This window comes from Acanthochromis polyacanthus, chromosome 11 (assembly GCF_021347895.1).
Source record: "Acanthochromis polyacanthus isolate Apoly-LR-REF ecotype Palm Island chromosome 11, KAUST_Apoly_ChrSc, whole genome shotgun sequence".
Taxonomy (NCBI): domain Eukaryota; kingdom Metazoa; phylum Chordata; class Actinopteri; family Pomacentridae; genus Acanthochromis; species Acanthochromis polyacanthus.
In genome coordinates, this window is record NC_067123.1 from 1,300,623 (window position 1) to 1,315,152 (window position 14,530).

Consider the following 14,530-nt stretch of genomic DNA (forward strand, 5'->3'; position numbering starts at 1 on the left):
AGCTGCTTTATAAACTCTTTAAACCAGGAGGACTTCCTACCTTCACAGCTGCTTTATAAACTCTTTAAACCAGAGGACTTCCTACCTTCACAGCTGCTTTATAAACCCTTTAAACCAGGAGGACTTCCTGCCTTCACAGCTGCTTTATAAACTCTTTAAACCAGAGGACTTCCTACCTTCACAGCTGCTTTATAAACTCTTTAAACCAGAGGACTTCCTACCTTCACAGCTGCTTTATAAACTCTTTAAACCAGAGGACTTCCTACCTTCACAGCTGCTTTATAAACCCTTTAAACCAGGAGGACTTCCTGCCTTCACAGCTGCTTTATAAACTCTTTAAACCAGGAGGACTTCCTACCTTCACAGCTGCTTTATAAACTCTTTAAACCAGAGGACTTCCTACCTTCACAGCTGCTTTATAAACTCTTTAAACCAGAGGACTTCCTACCTTCACAGCTGCTTTATAAACTCTTTAAACCAGAGGACTTCCTACCTTCACAGCTGCTTTATAAACCCTTTAAACCAGGAGGACTTCCTGCCTTCACAGCTGCTTTATAAACTCTTTAAACCAGGAGGACTTCCTACCTTCACAGCTGCTTTATAAACTCTTTAAACCAGAGGACTTCCTACCTTCACAGCTGCTTTATAAACTCTTTAAACCAGAGGACTTCCTACCTTCACAGCTGCTTTATAAACTCTTTAAACCAGAGGACTTCCTACCTTCACAGCTGCTTTATAAACCCTTTAAACCAGGAGGACTTCCTACCTTCACAGCTGCTTTATAAACTCTTTAAACCAGAGGACTTCCTGCCTTCACAGCTGCTTTATAAACTCTTTAAACCAGGAGGACTTCCTACCTTCACAGCTGCTTTATAAACTCTTTAAACCAGAGGACTTCCTACCTTCACACCTCCTTTATAAACTCTTTAAACCAGAGGACTTCCTACCTTCACAGCTGCTTTATAAACTCTTTAAACCAGAGGACTTCCTACCTTCACAGCTGCTTTATAAACTCTTTAAACCAGGAGGACTTCCTACCTTCACAGCTGCTTTATAAACTCTTTAAACCAGAGGACTTCCTACCTTCACAGCTGCTTTATAAACTCTTTAAACCAGGAGGACTTCCTGCCTTCACAGCTGCTTTATAAACCCTTTAAACCAGGAGGACTTCCTGCCTTCACAGCTGCTTTATAAACCCTTTAAACCAGGAGGACTTCCTGCCTTCACAGCTGCTTTATAAACCCTTTAAACCAGAGGACTTCCTACCTTCACAGCTGCTTTATAAACTCTTTAAACCAGGAGGACTTCCTACCTTCACAGCTGCTTTATAAACTCTTTAAACCAGGAGGACTTCCTGCCTTCACAGCTGCTTTATAAACCTTTTAAACCAGGAGGACTTCCTACCTTCACAGCTGCTTTATAAACCCTTTAAACCAGGAGGACTTCCTGCCTTCACAGCTGCTTTATAAACCCTTTAAACCAGAGGACTTCCTACCTTCACAGCTGCTTTATAAACCCTTTAAACCAGAGGACTTCCTACCTTCACAGCTGCTTTATAAACTCTTTAAACCAGAGGACTTCCTACCTTCACACCTCCTTTATAAACTCTTTAAACCAGAGGACTTCCTACCTTCACAGCTGCTTTATAAACTCTTTAAACCAGAGGACTTCCTACCTTCACAGCTGCTTTATAAACTCTTTAAACCAGGAGGACTTCCTACCTTCACAGCTGCTTTATAAACTCTTTAAACCAGGAGGACTTCCTGCCTTCACAGCTGCTTTATAAACCTTTTAAACCAGAGGACTTCCTACCTTCACAGCTGCTTTATAAACCCTTTAAACCAGAGGACTTCCTACCTTCACAGCTGCTTTATAAACCCTTTAAACCAGAGGACTTCCTACCTTCACAGCTGCTTTATAAACTCTTTAAACCAGAGGACTTCCTACCTTCACAGCTGCTTTATAAACCTTTTAAACCAGGAGGACTTCCTACCTTCACAGCTGCTTTATAAACCTTTTAAACCAGGAGGACTTCCTACCTTCACAGCTGCTGTGTCCCTCCTCGTAGCCGGCGCTGCAGCTGCACTTCCCGATGGGAACCAGCCACTCTCCCTCGGCGCTGCAGTGCATCCTGGGAGGACTGTCCGTGTCCACCTCTGAGTTGTTGACGCAGGCTCCGCGGACCTCCACCAGCGTGGCGAAGGCTGCCTCGGCCACCGTGTCGGGGAACACGGCCAGGTTCTGCACGGTGGCCAGGCAGCGCTTGTAGTACACCCTGACGGCCACCAGGGCCACGCAGGCGCCCACGTCCTGGAAGGCCAGGTGGAAGCCCTTCCGGTTCAGGTGTCCGATCTCCCGCACCTCCGTGTTCAGCTTCATCTTCCTCTCGCCCAGGTCGCCCTGCGTGAAGCTCTCGTCGGCGGCGATGGTGTCGATCTTGGTGTAGCGGTCCTCCCGGGTCACGGCCCCCAGGTCCCGGTCCGACTCCACGTACAGCAGGTTGAAGGTCTCCTTGCAGGTTCCTGCTACTCCGGGGATGCTGTTGCAGTCACGCAGTGTGAACTGCAGCTCCACGAAGATGCGCTGGCCGCCGCGACGCGCCACCCAGCCGGTCTGCAGCCAGTTGTTCTGCTGGGTGGGCTCCATGACGTTACACACCTGGTAGGTCCGGATGGGTTTGTACTTCTCATCCACGCCGCTGATCTCCTCCCACTGCAGAGCAACAGGACATTAATGAGGAGGAACACGAGTTAAAAACAGGAGGAGGAAACAGTAAAGAAACAGACGGAAAGTCTAAAAACATGGTTTGATTCCTGTTCTCAGCATCACAGCAAACACACTGCCTGCAGTTCAACCAAATAAAAAGTCAATCACAGCGGAGTCCCTGAAGGCCTCACAGATGCAACAAAACACGCAGAACTTTTAGTTTTTACACAATCTGATTACTTTAAAAGGTTTGTGAGTTTTAAACGTGACATCAGAGAAACGTGATTTTGATGAAATATTTGAAGCTCACATTTTTGTAATTAAACGATCTGGAGTCAGAAAACAGTCACAAGTTCTTCTTATTTCAGTCATTTCTGCCACTTACAGTAAAGAAATTAGAGAGAAACGTTTCAGAAATGTTGACTAAACGCTGCAGCAGCGCCGTCTGAACTCTTTGTCGCTAAAATCCTGAAGTTTATCTTCTTAAATGTCTGAAATACTGATGATTCTGTGTTGGTTTCCGTGTTTCTGACCTAAACTCTGACAGGATGAAGATGTTCTGAGTAAATATTGATCAGAATCACTGATAATTATCGTTCTGTCTGCTGATGAGAATAACTGATTTTAATTCAAAGTTTCCTTCCAGGTGGTGAGAAAAATAAAATCTGTTCATCGTTTCTAATCGGTGATTCACGTTTTATTTCTGTTTTTCTCTGTAAAAATTTGTTTCAGTGACAAAAAACATAATGTGGATTCTGGACTTTAAATTCACCCAGACCACCTTAAATCCTGTTTTCTCTGCTCCATGTCTGGAACCAGAACCAGAAAGAAACAGAACAAAGTCTACAGATTCTGATCAGTTTAAAACATTAAATTTGGCTGAATTTTTTAAATGTAGAATAAAGTTGTTTAGATCAAAGTGTCTGAGATGAGGCGTTCAAAGACCACAGTAAAGTAGGAAATCTGAGGACTCTCTGTGTTTTCAGCCTTTCTGATAAATGATGTATTTTTGGTGAATATTTAAAGATGACAGCTTTTTCAGGTGATTTTTCTTTTATTATTTGAGGAGCAGGAAGTCAGAAAACTGTTTTTAATTATGAGCAGATCTGAGCTTGATGCAGCGCCTTGAGAATCTGTTTGGTTTGTTTCTGATTCACCTTCAGCCAGGAAAACGTCTGATAAAAGAAAAACTTGAACTAATTTATCCTTTATGCAACAGAGAAACTAAACAGAATGAAGGTAAAGAACCGATATCTGCTCCTCTCAGCCACAGACGACAACACAAAGCTGAGTTAAATATAAAAACAAAGTTGTCTTCAGAGAATCCTGGAGGACGTTTAACGTCAGATTATCTCTGCTTTAATCAATTCCATGATGCTGGATTTATTCAATCTTCAGGTGACAAACCGCTGCTAAAAGGAAGATTCTACACCTGAACAAATATCTGGATGTCAGTTTATTTGAACAGAACAGGACAATCAGTTGGATTTACATGGACTTCAATAGAATTTTTAGAACTTTCGGTAGAATATCGTTTATTTGCAGCAGGTGGAACAGAACTTTACAGAAAATGTTTAGTTTTTTTAACTACAGGACAAAGTCTGGATGAAGATGTTTTGGATTTAATTAACAGTTTATATGATGGAGAAAAATGTCAATAATTTAATAAATAAAAACACACATTTCTTTATTTTGATGAAGCAACAACAGCAGGAAAACGTCAAAAGTTTTTTACCAATAAAATTCACCATTGAAATAAACAAATAAGGAAAATCACAGTGGTTATTCAAATATTTTTATTTTATTTCTGGTATTTTTCAGACAATTATCTCTTGTTTTTACATTTACAGTTTTTATACTGTAAGATTCAATTTAATAAATATCCTATTTATTTCTAAAGGTATATAATAAATAATAGCAAATTATATTGTTATCAGTCAGTAATTGAAAAAAAGGAAAACGTCCTTTTTTATCATTAAAATACAGACAAACTTTAGTTTTGGACACACTGGGTATTAAAAGTGCTTTTAAATATTATTATATAATTATTATCTTCTACACTTCTTTAACGTTCACAGTTTTTAATAAACGTCCTGTTTACTACTAAAGAAATGCAGGGTGACACAGAAAAACAGGAACTTTTTAACAATCCCATAAAACCAAGAGTGATGGAAGAAAAATATTTTATTCATAGTAACTGAAACCTTAAAACATGCCATTTAAGAAGCAATGATGGAATTTTCATTTTTTATAATAACTTCCTTTAGACGGCGTCCTCCTGTACGATTACATTCTTAAAATCTACCTGGGACTATCTCAAGAGTAAAGAGTACACGACTCAACCAAGATCTCTGGACGAGTTAAAACAGAGAATTCAGGATGAATTTCACAGTATCCAGCTGAGATGTTGCAGCGATCAATGAGGAATCTCAGCAGCAGATTTCAAGAATGCATTCATACAGGAGGACGCCATCTACAGGAAGTAGTTTTAAAAAAATGAAAATTCCATCATTGTTTCTTAAATGGCATGTTTTAAGGTTTCACTTACTACGAATAAAATATTTTTCTTCCATCACTCTTGGTTTTATTGGATTGTTAAAAAGTTCACTTTTTTTTTTTTGTCTCACTCTGTACCACTGAATTATAGCAGTTTTTGCAATATTTTATTACAAAACAGCCATTAAATAAGTCTGTGAAGGTTCTCAGTCGTCCAGGTCATTTTAAGGTGAAGGGTTTAGTTCAGGCAGCTGGACTTATTCTTATGATCTTGAAGACGTTTCGTCTCTCATCCGAGCGGCTTCTTCAGTTCTAAAACTAGTTTGGACAGTCTCAGGTATTTAACCTCTAGAGGTGAAGGTGGGCTAAGGCTGATGGTATCGACTGAAAGACTAAAGAAATCTTTCAACAACAAATGTTGAATCCCAATGAAGAAGCCGCTCGGATGAGAGGCGAAACGTCTTCATGATCACAAGAATAAGTCCAGTTGCCTGAACTAAACCCTTCACCTCAGCCATTAAATAAAGATTTTTATTTTTTTTTACCGTGGACACCCTGCTTAAAGAAAATTTAAATTTATTCAGGTGCAAGTATTTTTTATTATTCTTTGTGTATGTGTTTAATATTTAGAGTTTATAAGCTGCAGATACACCATAACAATCATTTACAATCATAGTAAATGTCTTTTTTTTATTTCAGAATGCTATTTAATTACGAAGTCTAAAAATGCTATTCATTCTGTTCTGTTTTTTTGTAAACCTGTTGCATATTTCTAAAAAATTCCAGGAGAACGTTTGGCTAATATGCAGCCAGAACGTTGTTTCTTTGGATGTAAAACCAAATGAAAAACTGCACAGATGAAGAGAATCGAGAGCAACTCACTCCATTGGGGGGATACGACGTCCAGCCGAGCTCCGCCTGAGTCTCTTTAGAGTTCAGCAACACAACTGGAAGAAGAAGAAGAAGAAGAAGAGAAAGATCAGAAGCTGATTCATTTTATTTCATCAAGATAAATCAGTCAAAAACCAGCTGAAGAGGAATGAACGGTGTTAAATTCACAGGCCTGCAGAGCAACATGACACCAGAACAATGAAAGGAAGCCATTAACACTGAGGCAGAGTGTCAGAAGGAGCCTTTGAGAAGTGCATTAATACCATCTGTGGACGACTCAAGCTGAACAAAGAGGCTCCGTCAGCCAAGGAAAAAACCCACAGGAGACCGAAAACGACACGAGGCAGCCAAGATTCAACAAAAATTTAAAGAACAGCAGAGATTCAATAGAGAAATTAAAAAAAAAAAAGATTCAACAAAAAGAAAAAAACAAAAGAGCAGCAGAGGAGACACAACACCTCAAAGTTTCTGTTCAAAACCGATGAAAAGTTCAGTTTCTGTTCAACACCACGGACAGAACTAGATCCTGGTTTCAGCACCACGGACAGAACTAGACCCTGGTTTCAGCACCACGGACAGAACTAGACCCTGGTTTCAGCACCACGGACAGAACTAGATCCTGGTTTCAGCACCACGGACAGAACTAGACCCTGGTTTCAGCACCACGGACAGAACTAGACCCTGGTTTCAGCACCACGGACAGAACTAGACCCTGGCTTCAGCACCACGGACAGAACTAGATCCTGGTTTCAGCACCACGGACAGAACTAGATCCTAGTTTCAGCACCACGGACAGAACTAGACCCTGGGAAGGAGGGAACAGAAAGCTGGTGGACGAGATGCTGTGAGATCGCGAGATTCTGCGAGAGTGACGAAATTCAACATGGCGGCCCCCAGCTGCTAGATTAGAAGTAAACAAATTGCCGTTTTCTTGACTTATTTATATTTAAAAAAAAACAACCTAACTAGCCTGCTCAAGATCATAGAAGTAGTGCTAAAAGTGGAGGACCTTGAGAGATTTATCGACAACTACTTTTTCCTGTGCACTATGGAAGACCCAAACCCTGCTCCGGTCATCCAGAACCCAAACCCAAACAAGAGGAAGAAAGCCGACTCCGTGACTGACACCCTAGACCTGCAGACCACGGATATCCAGGTAAGGGTCCTCGAATCTATTAATAAAAAACTCGATATCCTTGGTTTTCTTCACCAGGAGATTAAGGACCTGAAGGCAACCCTGGAGTTCACTCACCAGCAGATAGAGGACCTGCAGAGAGACAACTCGGAACTCCGGTCCACGCTGACAGCCGTCACTGCAGAGGTGAGTACACTTAAAAAAGAAAACAAAACCCTGACGGAGACCGTCCTGGACATTCAGTCGAGGAGTAAAACCTGATCTTCTCTGGCATCCCTGAATCCACACCGGATAACCCAGAGTCCCTGGTTAAAAACTTCATGGTGTCAGCGCTTAAAATCCCTGCGGATACGGTCAAAAACATCACTTTCCATCGCGTCCACCGGCTTGGACCCCGAGGAGGAAACCAACCCCATCCTATCATCGCAAAGTTCGAGCACTTCCAACAGAAAGTGCTTGTAAGGAGCAAAGGATGGGAGCTGAAAGGTACGTCTTACGGAATGAATGACCAGTTTCCCAGAGAAATAAACGAGAGGCGCAAAGTTTTATACCCCATCATGAAAGAACACAGGCAGAAAGGTAAACGGACTGCACTAGTTGTAGACAAACTATACATAGATGGGCAGCTATTTCGGGAAACTTCCATTACCCCCTGGCTCTTCAAATAAAAATAATAATAAAGACTTAAACACTTAGTATACCACTTATTAATTTAGTTTAGAAAACGTAATTTAAAAAAAACAAAATCAAAATCACATAAATGTAAATATGTCACCCTCCCTATCTACACTCCCCACTGGAGAACCCCCTCCTCCTCCTCCTCCTTTTCTGTCTCTCCCTCTCTATATGTTTCCCTTTACCCCTCTCCCCCTCTCACACACTCACCCCCCTCATTTTCACTTACACCCTATATACCCCCCATGTTTATTGTGCTTCTATGTTTTATAATGTGTTTGTTGATAATGTTGCAGGCAATGTTGTGCTATTATATAATTTATATATAGATCCTGACTTGCTATGTACATCGCTCTCCAACACCCACAGCTCACAGACAGCAACAAACAGCTCACAAGGACACACACAAACGATACTCTATGTTGCTACTTATTCAATGACTGAACTTCTCTCTCTATGTTCAAGTTAAATATTGTATCCTGGAATGTTCATGGCATACACTCACAAACAAAAAGAGTTAAAATTATGGATTATGTCTCCAAATTAAAAGCAGATATTTTGCTCCTCCAAGAAACGCATTTAGTAGAATCAGAAGAAAAATCTCTATTAGATTGTAATTATAATATCATCTTTTCATCTTGTTATAACAGCAGACAAAGAGGGGTCTCTATTCTAATCCATAAGAGAGTACCATTCACTTTAAATAGCACAGTAACAGACTCAGAGGGCAGATATATTATTATCCAGGCAACAATCTTATATTCAGTTGCAAATCTGTACGCCCCAAATAATGATGACCCAGCCTTCTTTCATGTGGTTTTCTCCCACTTAGCAGACTTATCTGCTAACTCAACAACCATTATCGGTGGCGACTTCAACATAGTATTAAACCCGTCACTAGATCGATCTCATAGTCCAATACATGCAAAACAACCACAATCAGCTAAAGTCATACAGGATTATATGAAAGATTTTGGACTAGAAGATGTCTGGAGACTCAAAAACCCAACAAAGAGGGACGATACTTTTTTCTCTCAGGTGCACCAAACATTTTCAAGAATTGACTTTTTCCTCTCAAATAGGGATGTATACCGTGGACCGGTACTCTAATGTACCGGTCCATGATTGGTTCGAACACCGTTAAGATTCTGGAAAAACGGGACTATTATCGGTGCTTTGAACGTCTCTTCAACTGTCGCTTAGTTATGACACTACCGCCGTCGACGGGTGATGCGTAGATAAGCATGTCGGCGAGGGCTAAGCGCTCAAAGGTCTGGCTTCACTTTACCAAAGTGGATGAAAACTCCGCCCGATGCAATGTGTGTGAGAAAACAGTTGCGTCCAAGGGGGGGAACACGAGCAATATTACGAAACATTTGGAGCGCGCGCACCGGATAAAGCTTAAGGACTGCGGACTATTTGATTGCTATACCAATAGGATTAGCAACGCGAGTAAAGACTGCAGCACCGTGGCAGCAGCGCCTGACTTTTTTTCTACATCAAGTCATGGTAAGTTTGTTTTCTAGTTTGTAGTCACTATTACAGCATCGATTTTAGCACCACTAATATGTTACGTTAATCCCGTAGGTGGCATAAACCAGGCACCAACAACCACCACAGCTCTGCTAACATCGCAGACGACCCCATTCACAATCGCCAGGCAAATGAAGATGACTACAGAAAGAGTGCAGGAATGCCATAGGGTCGTCACAAAGTTCATTGTGAAGGACCTCCATCCATTTGCTACAGTCGAATCCAAGTGGTTTAGGTAAATAGTTAGTCCACTTGAAGTCAGTGTTAGCATTATTAGCTGTCCTGACAATCAGATATTAACTGATTTTGTATTGCTTTTTTCATGATGATGTTAGGGAGATGACCAGAGCCCTTAACCCAAGTTACACCCCCCCTTCCAGAGAAGTGTTGTCAGGAACATTCCTACCAGCTTGGTACGAAGTTGAAAAGAAAAGTCTAATAGCTGAGCTTGCCAATGTGTCAAAAGTGGCCATAACCAGTGATGGATGGACAAGTATTACACAAGACCACTATGTCACTGTCACACTCCATTATGTGAATGAAGGCCAGTTAAAGCAGAAAGTCCTCTCAACCCAGGCAGTATATCAGTCACAGAGCGGTCCAGTTGTGGCTGAAGAGATAGGAGATGTGCTTGGAGAGTTTGGTGTTAGAGATAAAGTCATAGCCATGACAGCTGATAATGCAGCTAATATGGAAGTGGCTGCACGTGAGCTCCAAATCAGAAAGCTTGGATGCTGTGCACACACTCTCAACCTCCGTGCACAAAAGGTCTACACCATCCAAACTATCTCCAAGTGGTCTGCGAGGATCCGGGACTGTGTTGAGTGGATTAAGAGATCTTCCATTGTGAAGAACTTGGTAGCGGAGAAGCAGAGACTTCTGGGTAAAAAAATAAGCCTCATTGTTTTACTATCATCATCACTCAGACAGGAGCCACAGCAGGACTATATATCTTAATTAATTTCACTGGGTCTTTCCACATGTTTCAGGTATGGCTGTCCATACTGTTGTCCTGGATGTGAGGACCCGCTGGAATTCACTATATCTCATGGCTGAACGATTTATTGAGATGTACCTAGCCATACAAGCTGCCCTCTTAGATCCACGAGCCAAAAAACTGATGAAGAGAGAGAGGTAAACTCATATGTTTGATTGGAATTCACAATGACACTGCACTGGTATTTTCAAATAAATAAATAACTATAGTATGAGATGTAGATTAAGTCTAACCATAATACTTATTGAATGACTTAAAAAATGAATTACTACCAGAATGATTTACATCCATGTCATGATAAAACAAATGCAAATGCCTGAATGTATTTTAATAATTCCATCTCAGACTTGAAAGGTTCACAGAGGACGACTACCTAAAAGCCCAGGAGTTTGTCAGCTTGATGAGAATAATGTACAAGTCCACCCTGGCTGTATCAAGTGATAAACAGGCCACCTAAAGCCAGATTCTTCCTATACTGTCAAAGCTTGAGAGCCACTTCAAAATTGCAAAAGATGACTCTCCGTTTGTGGCCACCATCAAGGAGAAAGTCTGGGGTGACCTGTCCAAACGTTATCAGGTGCAAAAACAAACCAAAAAAACCTACATAATCATCTCAATTAATACATAGCTGGCTGTTCACTGTAGAGACAAGATATACATCCATATTCATACTCTATAAGTATGACAATTCCAATTCTCATACAAAATGTGCATGCTTTGCATTGCACTTCTTTGCTGCTCCTTTGCCACAGCATGTTGTTTCTCTTTTACTCTTGCTCTAGTTAAATTATGTGAAACTAATGTTTGTTGGTTATATTTGTGAATAGGATGATGATCTGGTAGCATTCTTGGAAGAGGCCACCACCATGGACCCCAGGTTTAAGGAGAGGATCAACAAGGAAGAAGTCTTTGACCGGCAGATGGAGGGAGCAGTGAAAGAAGTAAGTCAAAAGTAGTCAGACTCATCACAATTTAACTTTGATAATATATGCAATGCACATGACAAATTTATGAAAGCAATCTAATCTCCCTCCAGCAGCTTTCAGAGGATGAAGATGTGAAGATGATGACTGAAGCTGAGTTCCAGGGGGGTGAAGAAGAGGAGGAAGGGGAGGAGGATGTAAGTATGGCATGCCTGTGTGAGCCTATCCTGTGTTGCAGCAAAAAGCAATGAACTTATATGGTGTTTTATATTTCAGCATCCAAAACCAAAATCTGCACTGGGAGAGCTCTTCGCACAGGAAAATAGACAACTGCAAAGGCAGCTCATTCAGCAGCAGCAGAGTACACCAACAATTCAAGAAAGACTGAAAAAAGAACTTAAAGTTTACAGAGACCTTCCTCCCATCCCTACTGAACAAGACCCTGTCCACTGGTGGTGGGGTAAGATGGACACACTTCCCTTACTCTCACAGCTATCTTTCACCTACCTCTGTATCCAGGCCTCTTCAACGTCATCTGAACGAGTGTTCTCAACCACTGGAGACACACTCTGTCCAGAGAGATCTCGGCTGCTGCCAGACAAAGTTAACATGTTGCTGTTCCTTAAAAATAACTGTTAAAGCCAAGTAAGGATGGAAAAGTGCCTCCTCAACTACTTGCTCTGTTCTGCTTGATGTATGGGTCTGGCTTTCTTTGCAGCCTGTTAAGGAGCATGAAGGGGTTTTGCCTGTGAGAAGCATTAAAGTTAATGGTTTACTTCTGTTTAAGCTTTATTACCTTGTTGTAATTTTAAAAAAGGATGAAACTTTAAATATCTTGCAAGGCCTTTTTTGTTTGTTTTTTTTACACAAAATTACGTGTTGTAGTATTGATAACAGTATCGATAAGTATCGATACCGATAAGGAGTATCGATATCTGTATCGGTATTGATAAAATCCTAACGATATACATCCCTACTCTCAAATAACTATCGCACACAAAGCTACTACTAAAATTCACCCAATCATTATCAGCGACCATGCACCAATATCTCTCAGCCTGCAAACAGATTCCATCCCTAAACCTCCTCTGACTTGGCGCCTAAACATCTCTCTACTCGAAGACCAGGAATTTGATCGAATAATAAGAAGTGAGTGGGCAGACTTTCTAAAAAACAATGACTCCAATGATGTATCTCCATCTTTACTTTGGGAAACTGGAAAAGCCGTAATCAGAGGCAAAATAACATCGTACTCCTCGTACAAGGAAAAAAAGGATCAACAACTACAGGAAGAAACTGAGGAAAAAATTAAAGAACTTACAGAGAACTATGCAATAAATCCAAGTGATCAATTATGGTCTGAACTACAAAATGTTAAACTACAACTTGATAATATCTTATCAAAGAAAACAGAGTTTACTACAACAGCTGAGATATAATGATTTCGAACACAACAATAAATCAGGAAAATGTCTTGCGAACCAACTCCAATAAAGGAAAATCCTTCATAACAGCAATTCAGGATCCCTCAGGAAAATACACTCAGTCACCCCAGGAAATTAATCAGACTTTCTATAATTATTACCGAAGTTTATACTCATCAACAGTCAACCCAAAGAAGAAGATATTCATAACTTTCTTGACAATCTAAACTTGCCTGAGCTAACATCAGATCACAGAGACACACTAGATGCTCCATTGTCTATCAAAGAGTTGCAGTGTGCATTAGACAGTATGCCAGCAGGCAAGGCACCTGGTCCTGATGGCTTCCCTGCTGAATTTCTTAAACAATTCTGGTCAATGTTAGCACCCCTGTTCTTCAGGACAGTGACAGAGATTAAAAATAATGGTTATATAAGTTCACATATGAATACAGCTGCAATGAAATTATTACTGAAACCAGACAAAGACCCTACACTTCCCTCCAGCTATCGACCTCTGTCACTAATCAACACTGACATCAAAATTATCTCTAAAGCACTCGCCTCTAGGTTGGAGAAAATTATCCCGTCAATGATCCACTATGATCAAACAGGTTTCATAAATGACTGACACTCCACCAACAATATCAGAAGACTTCTTAATCTAATCTCTCTGACACAACACCACAATAAAGAAGCTATCGTTATGTCACTGGATGCAGAAAAAGCCTTGGACAAAATTAATTGGTCCTTTCTCTTTGCTGTGCTCCACAAATTTGGCTTCGGAGAGTCTTTTATCCAGTGGATATCAGCTCTGTACTACTCACCCAAGGCTACAGTCACCACTAATGGAATCACTTCACAAAGTTTCAGTTTGCAAAGGGGAACGAGACAAGGATGCCCACTCTCTCCTTTATTGTTTTCAATTTTTATCGAACCATTAGCAACAGCTGTACGTCAGAGCACTGATATCAAAGGTATATGTGCTCTGGAGACTGAACACAGAATTAACCTATACGCAGATGACATTTTACTTTACCTACAAGAACCCAAAACCTCAGTGAAGGAAGTATTTAACCTCATTACAACCTTCTCACGTCTTTCAGACTACTCCATCAACTGGTCAAAATCAATCATATTACCTTTAACAGAAAACTCATGGAATCCCACAGTCCAAACCTCGAATTATTCTATTCCTACTGGCAACATCAGATATCTGGGCATAAATATTTCCTCCAAACTCTCAGAGCTAGTTCACCTGAACTACACCCCACTTTTGGACAAAGTCTGTGATGATCTAAGGCGAGGGAATAACCTCCCCATCTCCCTTTTGGGACGAATAGCTACAGTTAAAATGAAAATATTACCTAAAATCAACTACCTCTTTTCCATGATTCCGTTTAAACCCACATCAAAGTGGTTTCAATCGTTAGACTCTGCCATTGGTAAATTCTATTCAAAGAACAAAAAGTCTAAAATCAGTCTGGCCACCCTCCAGAGGAATAAATCAGAAGGGGGACTGGGAGCCCCCAACTTCATGTATTATTACTTAGCCAACCAACTTCAGTATATCACCAAATGGATTCATCCACATGTAGAATATAACTCCTGGCTGGAACTAGAACAGTTAGATTGTAACCAGATCAAAATCTCTGACCTGCCCTTTATCACTTCTGCCCTTAAACATCACTCCTGCTTCAAGAACCCAATGATCGCCTCCACCTTGTCTGCTTGGTGCGGCGTGGATCAGTGG

General features: G+C 40.9%; 1 protein-coding gene across 41 annotated transcripts in view; it reads right to left on the reverse strand.

Annotated features, from left to right (window-relative positions):
* Positions 1-14,530, reverse strand: part of LOC110969360 (ephrin type-A receptor 7-like) — a 254,291-nt gene that overhangs the window by 177,766 nt on the left and 61,995 nt on the right. For all 41 annotated transcript variants that reach the window (XR_007944954.1, XR_007944935.1, XR_007944933.1 and 38 more), the window contains exons 2-3: positions 6,085-6,149; positions 2,040-2,712 (exon numbers count right to left, since the gene is read on the reverse strand). Coding sequence is in view for 1 of the 41 variants with exons in the window: in XM_051955077.1 (XP_051811037.1) it covers positions 2,040-2,712; positions 6,085-6,149 (738 nt within the window). In the remaining 40 variants the exon portion in view is untranslated. The remainder of the gene's footprint in view (positions 1-2,039; positions 2,713-6,084; positions 6,150-14,530) is intronic.